General features: G+C 35.6%; 2 protein-coding genes across 3 annotated transcripts in view; both read right to left on the bottom strand.

Annotated features, from left to right (window-relative positions):
• Nucleotides 1-18,292, bottom strand: part of EXOC2 (exocyst complex component 2) — a 280,017-nt gene that overhangs the window by 247,789 nt on the left and 13,936 nt on the right. The gene's annotated exons all lie outside the window — the stretch shown is intronic.
• On the bottom strand, nt 4,060-5,729 carry HUS1B (HUS1 checkpoint clamp component B). Its single transcript, XM_053904948.1, is given in 8 exon segments — nt 4,060-4,597; nt 4,599-4,655; nt 4,657-4,764; nt 4,766-4,999; nt 5,001-5,102; nt 5,105-5,206; nt 5,209-5,291; nt 5,294-5,729. Coding segments are annotated over 8 exon segments (1,110 nt in total). The 5' UTR covers nt 5,394-5,729; the 3' UTR covers nt 4,060-4,273.

The raw sequence follows: 18,292 nt of genomic DNA, 5'->3' as shown, positions 1-18,292 counted from the left end.
AGTACTATCGCTTTAAACATGTTTCTAAGCATGTACAAAAGAGTATAAAGCTTGTTTTGAGAATGTGCTTGAAAACAATTATACATTGTTAAGCCCGAAATTTAGTAAGCTAACACATATTAATAAAATTTTTCAAGAAAGCATAGACATATTTCAACACAAAGTTCCAACAACTGCTTTAATAAACAGAAATTATATTGTTCCCAAAGATACCATAACACTGCAGGGAAAACAAACACTAAGGAAAGAGTAGGTAATTAAGCTGCCTCACTGATTAATGTCTACAGTTCTGGACAAAGGAAAATGCTTTGTTCAATTGGCATGGAAAATTAGACCACTGCTGAGTGGTGGTTTAATTATCTTTATATTATCCCTGTCCTTAGTATTAGACTATAAAACAGATAAGCATGTGGCTTCAACTGATTACTTTCAGAATCTAAAGAACAAATATTTAGGCAGAAATATCTTACAATCTTTATTTCCAGAAAAACAGTAGGATGAAAACATTCAGAATATTACTGAAAAGGTAATTAATAAAATATTAGACTGTCAGCTACCCTTCACATGGTGGTGGTGATTATCAGTAGGACATGTCAGTACTCAACAGAATCAAAGCCAAGAGACTTGATCCAATTAATGCCTAGACCTGTCATCTGAAGAAATTGCAACCCAAAGATGTTAAATGATTATTTCAAGGTCACACATCTAATTACTTATAAAACAGACCATATCCTTGGTTTCCTGACTCCTAGGAGTCTAATATCACTCTTTCCTTTATACCACACTGCATACCATGAGGTCATTTTTCTATCTGATAGCCCACATTATGAGAACCTTAGTTGCTTCCTATGTGACTGAGTTACTACTGCTCATTCTGGTGTGAAAAAGAATTGAAATTAGAGTAACTCTAGTTTAAAAAAAAGAAAAAGAAAAAAAAAAGAAACCCTCCCCACTCCAAAAAACAAACAAACAAACAGAGAAACACTACTAAGAAGTAGTTTCCAATTTACTTCCAGTATTTCAAATCCATTTTGAGAGCATTTATAGAAGATCATAATCTTAACTATGTTAACCTCAAAGTTTGTCCAAGTAAAACAAAGTAATTTCTGGTAACAATAGGTAATGTCTGGGCCACTACTAATGATAATGAATCAAAAAATATGATCTATTTTCTTATTTATGATTGAGGAGTATAGCTGTGTTCCAGACATTCAAATCAGAGGCAGCTGAAAACCCAGCATTCATTATACTGGCTCATATGTAAAAATTAATGGTATTTCCTTACCATGAAACATTACTTACATGTCCCCAAACATGGGCAAACCATTATCTCAGGAAGACCATTTAGGCATTTAATTTAGAAATATAAGAATATCTGCTTTTTACTCTACAAGGTCCAAAACACATAAAACAATGCCCACCACACAGTATGTACTCAGTAATTATTTGTAAAATGAATTATAGAAAGAGATCTCTTTTCAACCTGCCCTAAATTAGAAATATCCTACATTATAATGTTTTGTTTAGTGTCACAAATAAATAATTTCTTATCACTATGAGGGAAGAGTCTAAGCCTTAAAAAACAGAATTCATCTCCAAACGTTTTCAGTTTCACAACCCATGCCAGGCTAACAGAGACATTTTTAAAGGAAAATTCTCATCTATACTTGTCATTAAGTGTCTACAAATTTTCTTCACAAAGATTTCCAAATGCAAGAAACCAGTAGTCTTTGAAAATCTGTCCTAAGGTCTTTCTTATGCAAATATACTAAACAGGTTAACAAAAATTTGGCTTTGCCTTGTCATAAACCTCATTTAATTAAAATAATATAGTATTAACCTTACACATTTCATCAATGATTTATTTTCTAAAGATACAGTGAAACATAAAAGCCTAAGTGTTTTCCTGCTTCTTAGTAGTGTTTCTCTAAAATAAAGAAACAGAAGCTGAAATAATTTCTAAACTTGATGCCTTGATTTTTTAATGTGTATTGGTCTTCCAGAGAATTATCATTTTCTGGCAGATAAATCCCTTCCTACCTGCAAGAACAAAGGACATCTTCACACAAGGACAGTAGACAACAGCTTTTAAAATGTTTTGGACTTTTTTCATTTAAATTTTATCTTTTCAGATAAGTAATAGAGTCACAAGGCAATCTAGATTTATTTTAATAAACAAAAGTATATCCAATCTGTTAAGTCTCTAAACTAAGCCATAATAGACCAAGCTCAAATACTTAACATACATAGTTTGTAGATCAGGGTTTTAAAATGGGTTCTGGCATTAATAATGGCAATACAAGATAAAAGCCCTGGGGCATCTGGGTGGCTCAGTCAATGCTGCATAGGACTTTGGCTCAGGTCACCATCTCAGGGTTTGTGGGTTCGAACCCCACCTCCGGCTCTGTGCTGATAGCTGAGCCTGGAGCCTGCTTCGGATTCTGTGCCTCTCTCTCTGACCTTCCCTTGCTCATACTGTCTCTGTCTCAAAAATAAACATTAAAAAAGAAAAGAAAATTAAAAGCCCTTAGTTACTTTTATGCTCTCTGAAACTGTTTTCTTATCTATAAATAAGGTGGGTAGATGAGATCATCCCTAAGGATGATTCTGTAAGAATTTTACTCATTGGACCAGGCTTTAAAATTCAATTAATAATTGTAAGACTAGAAACTGGCAATGCCTGACTTTTCACAACTAAACTATAATAAAAACATGTTATTTTAAAATGTTTGTATTCATTATAAACATTTTTTACTAGACCATTGAAAGAATCTGAATTTTTAAGACCTTATATTTAGATGTTACAGTATGAGATGGTCTTTTAATTTTTCTTTAATAGCAACATACCTGTAGGTTGAGTAGAGAAATAAATTACACCTCTCGTTTTCAAAAGTTACATTACAAAGACTAGGCTACAAAACTTTTATAGATACTTTCCGTTAATGAATTATTAAAAGTTAACCATCATAATAATTTACCTTAAAGTGCACAAATATGTATTTTCCAAAATAAACAATAAGTTTTTTTTCATTTTCCTGGTTTTATTAAATACAGAGAAAAGAGGCACAGGAAAAGATAGAGGGAGAGACAGACAGACGGAGGGAAGGAAGGAGAGGTAAAAAGGCAGACTTTTACTACAGCTTGAAAATTCTCACTTAATTAATAAACTAAAGGAAAAAAAATTGGAAAAGATACTAGAAACAAGTATGAGAGGTCATTTCTGTGTTATGCACAGAAAAAAAAAGTGCATATCTTATAATTTTCTCACTGAGTTAAAGATTTGTTTTACATTTTCATCTTTCATTTAAAAAGCTTTAAAATATTCACCAAGCAACTGTGTTTAATTCATAAATTAGAAAAAAACTTAAGCCATAATTCTGAAAGTTATGTTAATAATTTTAAGATACTATGTTTGAAATAATTTTTAAAACAACTATTTAATCTTCTTATATTGAAACCCTCAGAGGACTAAAATGGAATCTGCTCAAACTGAAAGATCTTAAAGAGCCAGAGTTCAAGTGACTTGCCTAGGTCTCATGTTTCTGTGTTCTTTCCACAACACCATGAATGGAATTTACAAATCAGCAAAACAAAATAAATTAGCAAATTTAAGCATTTTATCACCAAATCGAGTAGGAAATTATTCATTAGTGATTAAAATGTAGCCATGGGAATTCACTGAGTCTGCAAAAATAAAGGCTGCCAAGTTAAAGACTTGTCTTATTGCATAAGCCATTAAAAAGGTAAAATTTAATATGAAAGAATATAAACCTTCCCTCTAATCACTGTAGTAGTCCTTTATAACTCCTCCTTCCTCTTCCCAAAATAATGAAACATTAAGAATCATTTTCTATTAGAATAATGTAATACTATGGGGAAAAAATGAAAACTAGGTTTATATAAAAGTTACCCATAAGAAATATCTTAGTAAACATAAATTGACCATTTCCTTGAATCACAGTGAATAAGATGCACTATTAGTGAGCCTAATAACCAACTCAAGCTTTGTAGATGATAAATCTAAAACTATGAATATACATTAATACATACTTTGACCAAAAAACAGCTTAATAAAAACTATGTAATACACGCAAATGCTAAATACCTTTCAGGTATCATATCAAGCTAAGAAAACTCCCTCAGAAAATTATACTTGCTTTAAAAGAATGAAGTTCCCATTTCACATGGTAGCATTTTATAATAAAAACTGATCCAATGTTTCAGGATTCAAAGTTTTTATTTATTTTGTTACAATCCTTTTTGTTAAAAACAGTTAAAATAGAAAATCTTTTTCTTGTTGGCATCTTAAAAAGTATGAAAAAAACTGATAAAAGTCCAGAAACATAAAAAATGAACTATCCAATTCTTTCACCAATGACTTTTTTAATAAAAGCTTTGTAAAGGAAGAAGGGCTGAACAAAATGTACATTCTATATAGGTCAGTGAGGGTGCAGACTTGCAACCCAATTAACTCAGGGTCTGTTTCAGTTTTGAAAAGACCGTAAGCTTTAAAAAGAAAAAAAAAAAAAAAATACAGGCCGCTTGAATTTTTATAAGCAAAAATAAAATACTGAAAAGAGACATCTTCATGAACCAAAAACAAGATGAAGAAGAGTATTGCTCAAAATATTGCATAAGGCTATTGTAGGATTTATTTTGCTGCCCCTCGAAAAACTACAGAAGCTTCCTACTTTCCACTAGTACTTGCAACATATTCTCAGGGTTTCTATCTTGAGGCATATCCTGAGCAGACTTGGAAGGATTTTCCAAAATTGTTAAAATAACTTTTAACAGACACAACATCAGTTTGTACCCTCAAGTTCATTTTGCCATTTAGATTTGCTTCAACCAGCACTTGATCACCCAAGCTTGCTAGCCTTTCTATAGTGCTCTTCAGAGTCTTCAAAGCAGGACGAACACTAACATCATGGGCTTGCACACTGGGCTCCAGGAAATCTTCCAACACCATTCTGGGAAGCAACCTCACAGGCAATCAATCGGCTGTGTACCATAAGAGTCCAACCTGTGGGCAATGGCAGCTCCACAGCCACAGCGAGGTGGGGAGGCCACTTATTGGTCAACTGGGGCTTCAGGGCAGAGGCACATTCCCTGTGCTTCTCACCACTCTGAACAAATGATCAGATGGCAGCTCTAAATAAATCTCATTAAACTCCTCTGAAACATCTTTCATGTGAAACCAGTGGAAGAAGTCTCCCGCCTCACCTCACACCACACTCTAGCATCACAGATGACCCTGCAGTCATCAGGCCTAAAGCACACTTGTGCTGGCACATGTGGAGCCCACAGACTCTCTCCAGCTTTGATACGGTGCTGCAGATGTGAATAAAGAGCTCCATAAAGTCTTTGCCAGAAATGCTGGCACAAAACTTCATGATGCCATGAGGATGGCATCCAGAGCTTGGTCAGCAGGGGACGACCCATGTAGCAGGTCCCAACAGAGCCAATACTCGGGTTCCACTCACCTGCAGGCCCCCTGAGAAGGGCAACAAGGCATGGCAGACGTGGGGTCCCTAAAACCAAGGCCTCTGTTCCCATCTTCATCTTCCCTCTACCTCCTCCCTTAAAAAGAGCTTTACTGTTTCCACTCTGCTAATTAAAAGGACAGGCATCCCACCACAGAAACTTCTAAATATTCTTTCTAAACTGTACAAAGAAAATTGAAATCATCTTTCACAGAACCACATTTCACTCTGTTGGTATATGCATTAATACTGTCTTCATCAACCAGGACATATATGTACATACAGTTACATGTGCTTTCTAAAACTGTAGCATGCTTAGGCATACATTTGCAACTGATTTTTATACATAAACTATAAGATGGCCATCTTTCCTCACTGGCAAATATAAATCTACATCATTTTCAGGCTGCTTAGTATTCCATTGTAGTGATGTATAATCAAAGTGACAATTCCCAATTTTTTGCTATGATGAATATGACAATGAACATTTTTCTATAAAACTTTTTGCACATTTATCCAATTATTTCCCTACAGTACATTCAAAGACGAATTACCAGTCAGAAGTTGTGCATTTAAGATCCTAACATGTACATATTACCAAACTGGCCTGCAGAAAAGCTTTATCAACACACCCTTCCACCAGGGACACTGGGTAGTAGCAATCTGTTTAATCTGTAGCAATTTGATAGGCAAAGTAAAATAAATGCTCTCAACCTGCATTGTGGGTGAATTCCATTTTAATGATCATTGCAACTTTTTATTAGGTTTATTTTCCTTGATTTTAAGACCTCTAGTAAAAACATTAACTCTCTGTCCACTTTATACACTGTGAATATCTTTCCCAGTTTATCCTTTGTCTTTTCACATTGTTTATGGTGCTCTTTGCTCTTAGGAAATTGAGTCTTTTTTAATGTCAAACCTATCAACCTTTTCTTTGCTACTTCTAGAATCATGCTTTCAAAGTCATGTTTCTGGTACTTTAATGTTGTTTTATCTTCTTAATTACCTAACTCATTTGGAATCTACTTTGGAGTATTAAATAGCTAGTTGACCAAATACCATTTCACTGAACAATCCATTGTTTTCTCCACTAGTCTGAAATGCCACTTTTATTAATGACAAAAATCCTCATTTGAGACTATTTCTAGACCTTCTATATTTTGTCCCACTGACGTATTTTGTAACTATAACATAGTTATTTTAATGAAATATTCAATAGGACAAATAATCTTTAACAAGTTATCTTAACCATCCTGTCATAGGTATTGATCCAGATGAACTTTAAAATATTGTGTAAGATTCTAAAAATAACCCTACTAAAATTTTGATGGGATTATCATGACCCTGACATACTATATTCCTGCTTCTTTTATTTACCTCTACTAACCAGACTGTAAGTCCCAAAGAAAAGGGTTTTTTATATTTCCATACACTGCTATACACCCAGCATTTAGAACATCTACCTGGATATCACTGACACTCAACACGTATTTGTTAAATGAACAAATATATCAATTACATTGACTATCTAGATAATCTCAGGACATTTAAACTATCTACAATACTGAATCTTCCCACATATTCAAATCATTTATAACTGTCAAAAAACTGTTCAGCTCTGTTCACAGAGAAGCCCATGTAATTTGTCTTGAAGCCAGGCAACTTACTGAGCACTGAGTCTCTCTCAATTGAAATCATTTTCCAAATGATCTTTTTCTTAATGTTTTCTCTACAGAAAATCTTATTACCTTCAAATACTATCATAACTTGGACATTTGCTCTTCAATATTTATGTGTCACTTATTTTAGTTGCCTGACTGTTTTTGCTATATAACTTCTAAAACAATGCTAAATAACTCCATTACTGGGGTGGCTGGGTGGCTCAGTCAGTTAAGCGTCCGACTTCGGCTCTGGTCATAACCTCACAGCTCGTGAGTTTGAGCCAAACGTTGGGCTCTGTGCTGACAGATGAGCCTGGAGCCTGCTTCAGATTCTGTGTCTCCCTCTCTCTCTGCCCTCCCCTGCCCCTCCACTCATGCTCTCTCTCTTTATGAAAAATAAAAAACATTAACAAAATTTAAATAACTCCAGTATTAGCAAGTATCTTTGTCTTACTTCTAAGTAAAGAGACTTTTTAGGTTTTATCCTCATTGCCCCCCCCCAAATTTTAATATCATAAATACACCACATTTATGTACTTTATGCATAAAAATTAAGATCTTTTTTTGTCCCCTCATGGGCTAATTTTCAATTACAGTTCCTGTTGAGAATACATGCTCTATATCCAAAATCTATAAAGAACTCACCAAACTCCACACCTGAAAAACAAATAATCCAGTGAAGAAATGGGCAGAAAACATGAATAGACACTTCTCTAAGGAAGACATCCAGATGGCCAACAGGCACATGAAAAGATGCTCAATGTCACTCCTCATCAGGGAAATACAAATCAAAACCACACTCAGAAACCACCTCACACCAGTCAGGGTGGCTAAAATGAACAAATCAGGAGACTATAGATGCTGGCGAGGATGTGGAGAAACGGGAACCCTCTTGCACTGTTGGTGGGAATGCAAACTGGTGCAGCCGTTCTGGAAAACAGTGTGGAGGTTCCTCAAAAATTAAAAATAGATCTATCCTATGACCCAGCAATAACACTGCTAGGAATTTACCCAAGGGATACAGGAGTGCTGATGCACAGGAGCACTTGTACCCCAATGTTTATAGCAGCACTTTCAACAATAGTCAAATTATGGAAAAAGCCTAAATGTCCATCAACTGATGAATAGATAAAGAAGATGTGGTTTATATATACAATGGAATACTATGTGGCAATGAGAAAGAATGAAATATGGCCATTTGTAACAACATGGATGGAACTGGAGAGTATTATGCTAAGTGAAGTAAGTCAGGCAGAGAAAGACAGATACCATATGTTTTCACTCATATGTGGATCCTGAGAAACTTAACAGAAGACCATGGGGGAGGGGAAGGAGGGAAAAAAAAGGTTACAGAGAGGGAAGAGGCAAACATAAAAGACTCTTAAATACTGAGAACAAACTGAGGGTTGATGGGGGGTGGGGAAGAGGGGAAAGTGAGTGATGGGCATTGAGGAGGGCACCTGTTGGGATGAGCACTGGGTGTTGTATGGAAACCGATTTGACAATAAATTATATTTAATATAAAAAAATAAAATCTTAAAGAGAAAAAAAGAGAATATACGCTCTAGTACTGTACCATTAGGTAGGCTGTTTGCTATTTTATTACATAGTAACAATTATGTTACAGAAAACAGCTTTCGATCCTTAGTTCACTGAAAGTCTGTTTTTAAAATTAGAAATGGACAGTGAAATCTATCAAATATTTTCACAGCATCTTTTGACATAACTTTATTTTTACCTATTAATATAATGAATTGAAATAAATTTCTTAATGAAGTAGTTCATATTCTAGGAATAAACTTTAATTGGTTCCATTTTACCAATCCTTTAAACATTCCTGGATTTGATTTGCTACTACTTTAAGAGTTTTATATCTTAAATCTTATTTTCAGTTAGTCAGAAATTATCTTTTCTTGTACTTCTTTGCTCATTTATTGTAATATCAAGAAGCATTCAGTAGTTTACAAATATTACTGAGCATTTACTATATCTGGAGTGCTATGCTGGCCTTACAGAAAGAATGTGAAGTTTTCCTATCTGCTATCTTACAGTTGTTTAATTATAGAAATATTCTATTCCTTATATGTTTCCTGTTGCTTGCTTGTAAAACAATCTACATCTAATGCATCATTAGCTAAGATTATTTGAGAATTTTCTTCATGATTATGGAACCACATTTTATAAATCTTAAAATAATTAGTATGTTTCAGAAAGTTAGATATTTCATTCTGATTTTCAAATTTAGTATCACACTACTTTCTTGAATAGCTGTGGTTTTATCACTTTTTTCATTGTCTTCAGTATCTGTAAATATCTCTTTTTTCATGGTTAGATTTGTAAATGCTTACTGTTTTAGTGACCTTTTATAATAACAGACCTTGATATGTTATAAATTCTACCTTTTTTCAGGAGAGGTGTTCATTACCTATAGCTTCAACCTGCAGCTTCAACATTTGCTTAAGTCCTCTTCCATGCATTTTATTTTGCTTTGCTTTTCCTACCTGTCTAGATTGAATTCTTAGTTCATTTGTTTTAGTCTTCCTTTAGTAATAACTTTTAAGGCCACCATTTTTCCTACTTATAGCTTTAGTCACACCATAGGGTTTGGCAAGCAGTGGTTGCATTGCTCACTTGTAAATGATCCGTAGTTGCAGTTTTTATTTCTTTTTTGATCCAAGATTAACTTTAGAAAACTTTAAAAACTTCCAGTTAACAGTTTATTGTGGAACTTTTTTTTTTTTTTTTTTTAATTCCAGCTTTTACTTGCTTCATTCTTATTCCAGAGTTTGTTTACTTGTTTTGGTCAGAGAATGCAGTCCACAAATGTCCTAACTGGGGAATTTATTGAGAGTTCTCTTCTTAAATCTCTTCATTTACTTATTCACTGAGCTTCTCCAGTGTCTATTTTAGATCAGGAGTCAGCAAACTACAGCAACCAAGAAATTTGGTCTGCCCACCCGTTTTTGTAAATAAAGCTTTATTGGAACACAGCTACGTGAATTCATTTCCATGTTGTTTATGACTGCCTTCTCACTGCAACAGGAAAGATGAGTAGTTGCAATAAAAACCTTAAGGCCAAGAAAAGCCTAATATTTACTATCTCACTTTTCAGAAAAAGTCTATCAACCCCTGTTAGGTGATGGCAGGTCAGGTCAGCATCCCCTGCCTCAACAGGATTATAATCTGAAAGACTTGCAGCTGAAACTGTCTGAATTTCCAGGTATATGTTAAGGTTCCCTTCTGTTTCCAGCACTGGCATTTTCCTCACAGTGATCAGAACATATAAGAACATAAGAGAGAAAGTAAAAAATATTGGCATATACGATGGCATTTTTATCCTGTAAATCCTAATGATACAAAACTGAATGAATCCTCCAAATATTACTTACGCTTACAAAAAGAATTTCAAAAATTGTTTTAACATCCCTTCTAGAAATTAAGGTCTGTTAAATCAGAGTTCTTGCACAGAACTGAGAGTTGGTACTTAGCTTTGTTTAAGACTTGACAAGTTAGATGTTTTTCTGAATAGACTTTTTAATAGTTTTTGGCTTACAGGAAATTTAAGTAGAAAGTACAGAGAATTCCCATATACCTGTAAATATTAGTTGAGGGAAACCTCATTTAGGATGGAGTCAGGAAGCCCTGAAGGAGTTTTCCATCACAGCTTACTTCACATTCCTGGGCAGGAAGAATCCAATTTACTACTCCAGCAGGTGGAAGATTTTCTCCTTGCCCAGCAACAGCTCAGCCACAACTCAGACGATGGGAAACCATCACTGTTAGGTGGAAGCTAGGCATGAGTGACAGGATGATGGACCTTAGACATCTTGATGGAAAGACCCAACAGAGGACTGCCCAGAGACAACCCCATTTCACCCCTCTAGCAGGCTGTTTATGGTTACCAGATCCTGGCAGAGGAAGAGCTACGTTTGTTGTGCTTGCCCTTATTTGACCTATGTCTCTAGAATAAAAAAACTGCTGCAGTTTCACAGGAAAGGGCATGCTTAGTTAGCTATTTATTGTATAATCCAAGCCTGTCATTCAAATGTTGCAACCCTAGGACCCACACAAAAGAAAAAATTGGAGTTTCTAGGGCCTTTGCCTCTCTTGACTGGCCCTCTTCTCCCTTGGAGTGTACTTTAATAAAACTTTTCTCACTTTACTTTCATTTATCTGTCCTGTAATTCTTTACTGTGGCAGCAAAAAGAACTGAGGCTTCTGCTAGTAAAATAACAGTTTTATTTTTTAGGTTAACATCATTAATATTTACTTTATTAGAACTAGAAACCTATAGCATGCTTCAGTGGCTTTTTCATTTTTAGTTTGAAAAGTTGTAATAGTTGTGCCTAAACTTAAAAAGCGCATTCTGGGGAAGCCTGGTGGCTCAGTCAGTTAAGCATCCGACTTTGGTTCAGGTCATGATCTTACGGTTTCTGAGTTCGAGCTCCAAGTCAGGCTCTGTGCTGACAGCTCAGAGCCTAGAGCCTGCTTTGTATTCTGTGTCTCTCTCTGTCCTTCTTCCATTCATGCTGTCTCTCTCAAAAATAAACATTAAAAAAAAAAAAAAATGGGGGTCGCCTGGGTGGCTCAGTCAGTTAAGCATCCAGCTTCAGCTCAGGTTACGATCTCACAGTTCATGAGTTCAAGCCTCAAGTACCCATGATTTTCCTCTCTCAACTGCCAAGTATATAGTCAGTCTCTCTTCATGGTCCCAGGGCAGCTCTTCCTGACCATAAGTCCTGTCCCAGTGCTTTAATAAAATCACCTTTCTTGCACCAAAGACGTCTTCAAGGATTCTTTCTTGGCAGTGGGTTCCGAATCCCACCCCTCCACTCTAAAAAACCTCATGAGGGCCATTTTTCCTCTGAAGAGTTCACACACACTATAAGAAAATTATCTTGTACAAAATGTAGACTGTGAATACTTCCCAAAGCCTACCAGTAAAAATGAGTTTGGACTATGGTAAACACAAAAGAAAGCGTATCTCCAAAACACAACAGTAACTTCAAAAATAATTGGGAGAAGGGGGTTAGATATCAAATGCTTTCTCTCAATACTCTTTTCTAGGTCATATTTATGCCTCTTCTCATTGTCAATATGATTCACTACTATGATCTTTGCTCTGCTCTGCTACTAAATCGTGAAGCTGTGATACAAAGTCCTGGTCCATGTATTAATCATGGTTTTTGTTTTTCTGTATTTTATAATGCTTTGACATCTTGGGGCCTTGCAGACTAGGAAAGGAACTGCCTCTCAGAGGATTAGCTAATTCCTAGAGAGAGCAAACAACTTGCCAGGAGCAGGCCTTTGATATGCAAACCAACCAATCCAGAGTCCACAGCTACCTTTTCTCAGGCTCCTGCAGTCCAGAACAACATTCCCCAGCCCTAAACACACCAAGGTCAGATACTAGACACCTGAGGATAACTGTAGTTTGCCAAAATCAAACTATCCAATCCCAAACTTGCTCAGCTTGCCTACCCTGCCTTGCCTGTTCCTTCTGAAGAAAAACACAATAAAGGCTCTAGCCATTCTCACACTTTCTGCCTACTGACCAACCCTAGTACTTTCCCCAACCCTGGCTTCTCCCACCCTGCCTGTCAAGGTATGCCCCCTCCTCTTAGGGACTGTGAATAACAAACTGTCTTTTCAAGAGCTACCTTTTCTCCTGCTGTTGGCCTCATTATAACTGAATAATAATAAAACCTACATTTAAAACAGTCCTCCCTTTTCAATCTTTTCTGGGCCACTATGAGTAAATGCCAATCTTCGCTCTTCACCAAAGAGTCTCAGGCTAGCAGGAGGGAAGAAAGAAAGCAAAAAATATTTAGAAATTCCTTAACTCCAAGTGTTTTAAGGGAATCTGGCCACAGTTATGTTTTTATATTATTTATCCAAGGCAAATTAGTGACAGGAGAATCCAGGATTACTGACCTCTGACTTTTGCAGACTACATGAAGAGATGCTTTATTCATTCTCAGAGATGTGTACCATACCACCCATGGTTCCAAACTGACTCTTTGGAAAGGACAGGTTCTCCTGGTGACTCTGAGGATGCAAGGTTCTGCAATTTCCCACATGACACTTTTTGGGGATCTTGACTACTTAATTAGTGGATTAAAGTTTTCATGTGTAATGGACAGTTAGCATTTGAAGTGTATATTTAGAAACAAATATGGCTTTTGCCTTTATTTAAAATATTTTTCAATATAATATAACACAAATAACATCAGTAAAGGACATAGCCATTAATTAAAAAATAACACAACATGTCTTAGATAATAAGCAAACATCAATTAATAATAGTAATAACAGTTATAATTATTGAACGCTATATTATCCTTCCCATGTAATAACTTTTAATCCTCACAACTTCCCTGTGAGGATACCCTGTTAATACTTTGTATTAACATCCCACAACTAATAACTGAAAGAGCAGGATTCACACGTAGGCAATCTTGCTCAAGTGCCTGTGTCTGTAATCTCTCTCTCTCTCTCTCTCTCTCTCTCTCTCTCTCTCACACACACACACACACACACACACACACACACAGATGTACTTCATATATGAAAAAAGCACCAAAAAGAATAGTTTTCACAAGTGCTGACAAGCTGACCTCTCAGCCCAGCTCCACAGTGTGGCCATGTTAATGCACTAAGAGATGCAGACTGCCATTAAGGGCACCACCAACAGTCTATATCAGAACAAAGCAAATTAACTTAAATGGGGTAAAGCACACTGATGTCATTAGAACACACTTTAGTAAGAAAAACCGACCTGTTCAGTTGGGAAGGAAATAAAACCCTAGAAAAGCCAATTAACTAGTAGGAGTCAAAAGACACAGATGCAAATCCTAACTATATGATTTATTCAGGCCCCTTTAAACTCCTAGTTTTCTCATCTATAATATGGGAATAATAGCTAACTTTACAGGTACCCTGAGAGGATTAAATGAAAAATCTCTCCAAACTTTAAAGCTCATTATAAGAATAATACAGCATTGCTCCTCTGCATATATAAAAATCCAACTTTAAGTGAATTTATGGGCTGGGTGAGTCGTTAACTGTGCTGTCATGTTGGAGACTGGATGTGAAACTTTACAGGAGGATGGCCTTAATCTGTTTTAAGACAGAAGAGATATTAACAAAGAAATAAGAAAATTATAAGATTCATGCCACATAATTTGGGAAAGACCCAAGAAGCAGGAGGGAGATGGCTAAATATAATACTGCAACCGTAAACAATTATATCTCAAGACCAGGGAAACTACTTCTTTAAAGCCACAGCACTGTAGTTCACAATCCAATGAAACAATTCCAAATGCTGACTATGATATATACCCAAGATAGTCAAATACTAAGCTTAATAGTCTAAACAATTACTTTATTTTCTTGTTTTTTTTAAATTTTTTAAATGTTTTTATTTATTTTTGAGACAGAGAGAGAGCATGAGCAGGGGAGGGGTAGAGAGAAGGAGACACAGAATCCGAAGCAGGCTCCAGGCTCTGAGCTGTCAGCACAGAGCCTGATGCGGGGCTCGAACTCACAGACTGTGAGATCATGACCTGAGCTGAAGTCGGACGCTTAACCGACTAAGCCACCCAGGTGCCCCATCTTTGTTTATTTTTAATATATTAATTTGAATACCCAAAATAGTTATAGTCCAAAGCATAATTTTCTTGCTTACATTAATTCAAGCATCAATATAGTTTAAGAATTCTTGGTTAAAGAGTCAAATATAATTTTGATTAAGCAAAAAAACCTAGAATAACATAAGAGTGAATGTATATTACAGCTTTGAGCATGGAAAGACTAAGTTTGAACCTGATGGAACAATCCGAACAGTGAACACATCATATAGAAATGTACACCTTCTGGGGTGGTTCAGTCAGTTAAGCGTCTGACTTCAGCTCAGGTCATGATCTCACGGTTCATGGGTTCGAGCCACACGTTGGGCTCTGTGCTGACAGCTCAGAGCCTGGAGCCTGCTTTGGATTCTGTATTTCCCTCTCTCTCTGCCCCTCCCTGCCTGACGTTCTGTCTCAAAAATAAATAAGCGTTAAAAAAATTTTTTTAAAGACATGTACACCTTAGTAAATGAGACAACCAAATTTAAAAGCCAAATGGGAAATTAAAGAAAATGTTCAAAATAAAACATGAATAGCTTTATTATAAATACATCTCACAAAATCAACAGAAAAACACTAAGACTCAAAAAAAAAAAAATAGAGAAAGGCATAAAGCAGAAAATTCCCAATAGAGGAAATGCAATCAATAAAGAAAAATATGGGAAAAAAAATCAACCTTACAGAAATAAAAATTACAAGGGATTCCACGGTTGGACAATTAGTGAAAAATATTTAAGACAATCATGATTGTCCAGTGAATCTGTGTAGTGCTCCCATGTACTGCTGGCAGCAATACAAACCATTCCAACCCTTTGGAAAACAAAAATTTAGCAAAATGTGTCGAAGTCTTACAAATGCTTGGAATATATTCTTTTTTTCCCCAACATATTGATTCAACAACTCTATACCTTATGCTATACTCACCACAGGTAGAGCTACCATCTTTCACCATACAACACTATTATAATACCATTGACTATATTCCTTATGCTATACATTCATACTGTGCCTTATTCCACAACTAGAATTCTGTACCTCCCACTCCCGTTTACCTGGTTTACCCATCCCTCCTTTCTCCCTCCTCTCTAGCAACTATCAGTTTGTTCTTTGTACTTATGGGTCTGTTTCCACTTTTTGTTTTTTTTTAGATTCCATATATAAGTGAAAGTATATTGTATTTGCCTTTCTCTAACTTATTCACTTAGTATAATGCCCACTAGATCCAACCATTTTGCACATATGGCTAGATCTTATTCTTTTTATGGCTGAGTAATGGTCCACTGAATATATATACCACTTCTTTATCCATTCATCCAATTTAGGTTGCTTGTGTATCTTGGCTATTATAAATAATAGTGCAATAAACAGTAGTGCAAATTAGTGTTTAGTAGTGCAATTTAGTGTTTAGTTAGTAGCTTCAAATTAGTGTTTTCATTTTCTTGGGTAAATACCCAGCAGTGGAATTACTGGATCATATGATATTTCTATTTTTTTTTTTAATGTTTATTTTTGAGAGAGAGCATGCGCAAGGGGAGAGAGGTGCAGAGAGAGAGGGAGACAGAGGATCTGAAGCAGGCTCTGCACTGAGAGCAGCGAGCCCCATGTGGGGCTCAAACTCACGAATCATGAGATCATGACCTGAAGTCCAGCGCTTAACCGACTGAGCCACCCAGGCAGCCCTCTGTTGTTGTTGCTGGGTTTTTTTTGTTTTTTGTTTTTTGTGTGTGTGTTTTTTTTTTTTTTTGAAGAACCTCCATACTGTCTTCCACAATGGCTGCACCTATTTACGTTCCTACAAACAGTACACAAGAGCTTCTTTTTCTCCACATGCTCACCAATACTTATTTCCTATCTTTGTTTTAGTCATTCTCACAAGTGAAAGGTACTATCTCTGTGGTTTTGCTTTGCATTTAGCTGATAATTAGTATGTTGAATATCTGTTCATTAGTCTGTTACCCATATGTATGTCTTCTTTGGAAAAAATGTCTATTCAGGTGCTCTACTTTTTGAGTTAATTTGGTTTTTTGGTGTTGAGTTCTGTAAGTTCTTTATATATTTTGGATATTAGCCACTTATTATTTGCAAAAGGTGGTAAGTTGCCTTTCTGTGTCGTTGGTTTCCTTCATTGTGCACAAGCTTTTTATGTGATGTAGTCCCAGTAGTTTATCTTTGCCTTTGTTTCCCTTGTCTAAGGAGACACATCTAGAAAAATGTTCCTAAGGCCAATGTCAAAAAGATTACTGTCTATGTTTTCTTATAAGAATTTTATGGTTTCAGGTTTCACATTTAGGTCTTTAATCCATCTTGGGTTTATCTTTGTGTATGGTGTAAGAAAGCAGTCCAGTTTTCCCAGCACCATTTATTGAAGAGACTCTCTTTCCCCACTGCATATTCTTATCTCCTTTGTCATAGATTAACTGACCAAGTAAGCATGAGTTTATCTCTGGGTTCTCCATTCTGTTCCATTGATTTATGTGTCTATTTTTGTGCCAGTACCATACTGTTTTGATTATTATAGCTTTGTAGTGTATCTTGAAATCTGGGTGATACCTCCAGCTTTCTTCTTTCTCAAGATTGCTTTGGCTATTTGGGGTCTTTTGTAGTTCCATAACAAATTTTAGTATTATTTGTTCTAGTTCTGTGAAAAATATTGTATTTTGATATGACTGGATTGAATCTGTAGATTGCTTTGCGTAGTAGAGACGTTTTAACAATATTAATTCTTCCTAACTGTAAGCATGTTCTGTCTTTCCATATGTTTTTGTGGTCTTCAATTCCTTTCATCAATGTTTTCTAATGTTAAGAGTACAGGTATCTTACCTCCTTTGTTAACTGTATTCAAAGGTATTTTATTCTTTTTGGTACAAGTGTAAATGAAACTGTTTTCTCAATTTCTTTCTGCTACTTTGTTATTAGTGTAAACACAACAGATTTCTGTATATTAATTCTGTATCCTGTAACTTTAGTGAATGCATTTATTAATTCCAATAGGTTTTTGGTGGAGTCTTCAAGGAATTTTTTTATATAGAATCATGTCATCGGAAAATAGTGACAGCTTTTCTTCTTTAACAATCTGGATGCCTCTTACTTGTTTTTTGCTTTTTTTGTTTTTTTGTTTTTGTTTTTTGTCTGTCTTGGCTAAGACTTCCAGTAGTGTGTTGAATAAAAGTGGTAAAATGGACATCTTTGTCTCATTCCTGATGTTAGGGGAAAAGCTCTCATTTCTTCACCATTGAATATAATGTGACCTATGGGACTGTCATATAAGGCCTTTATTACACTGAGGTATATTCCCTCTAATCCCACCTTTTTGAGAGTTTTTATCATGAACAGATGTTGAATTTTGTCAAATGCCTTTTATGCATCTATTTAGATAAATATATGATTTATATCCTTCACATGTTGATTGATATGGGAATACTGAGCCATCCTTGCATCCCATAATAAATCCGACTTGATCATGGCAAACGATCTTTTTAACGTACTGTTGAATGTGGTTTGCTAATATTTTGAGACTTAA

The sequence above is a fragment of the Panthera pardus genome, unplaced genomic scaffold (genome assembly GCF_024362965.1).
Source record: "Panthera pardus isolate Hobbes unplaced genomic scaffold, ASM2436296v1 HiC_scaffold_17, whole genome shotgun sequence".
Lineage (NCBI taxonomy): Eukaryota > Metazoa > Chordata > Mammalia > Carnivora > Felidae > Panthera > Panthera pardus.
This window is presented reverse-complemented; position numbering and strand designations above follow the sequence as displayed.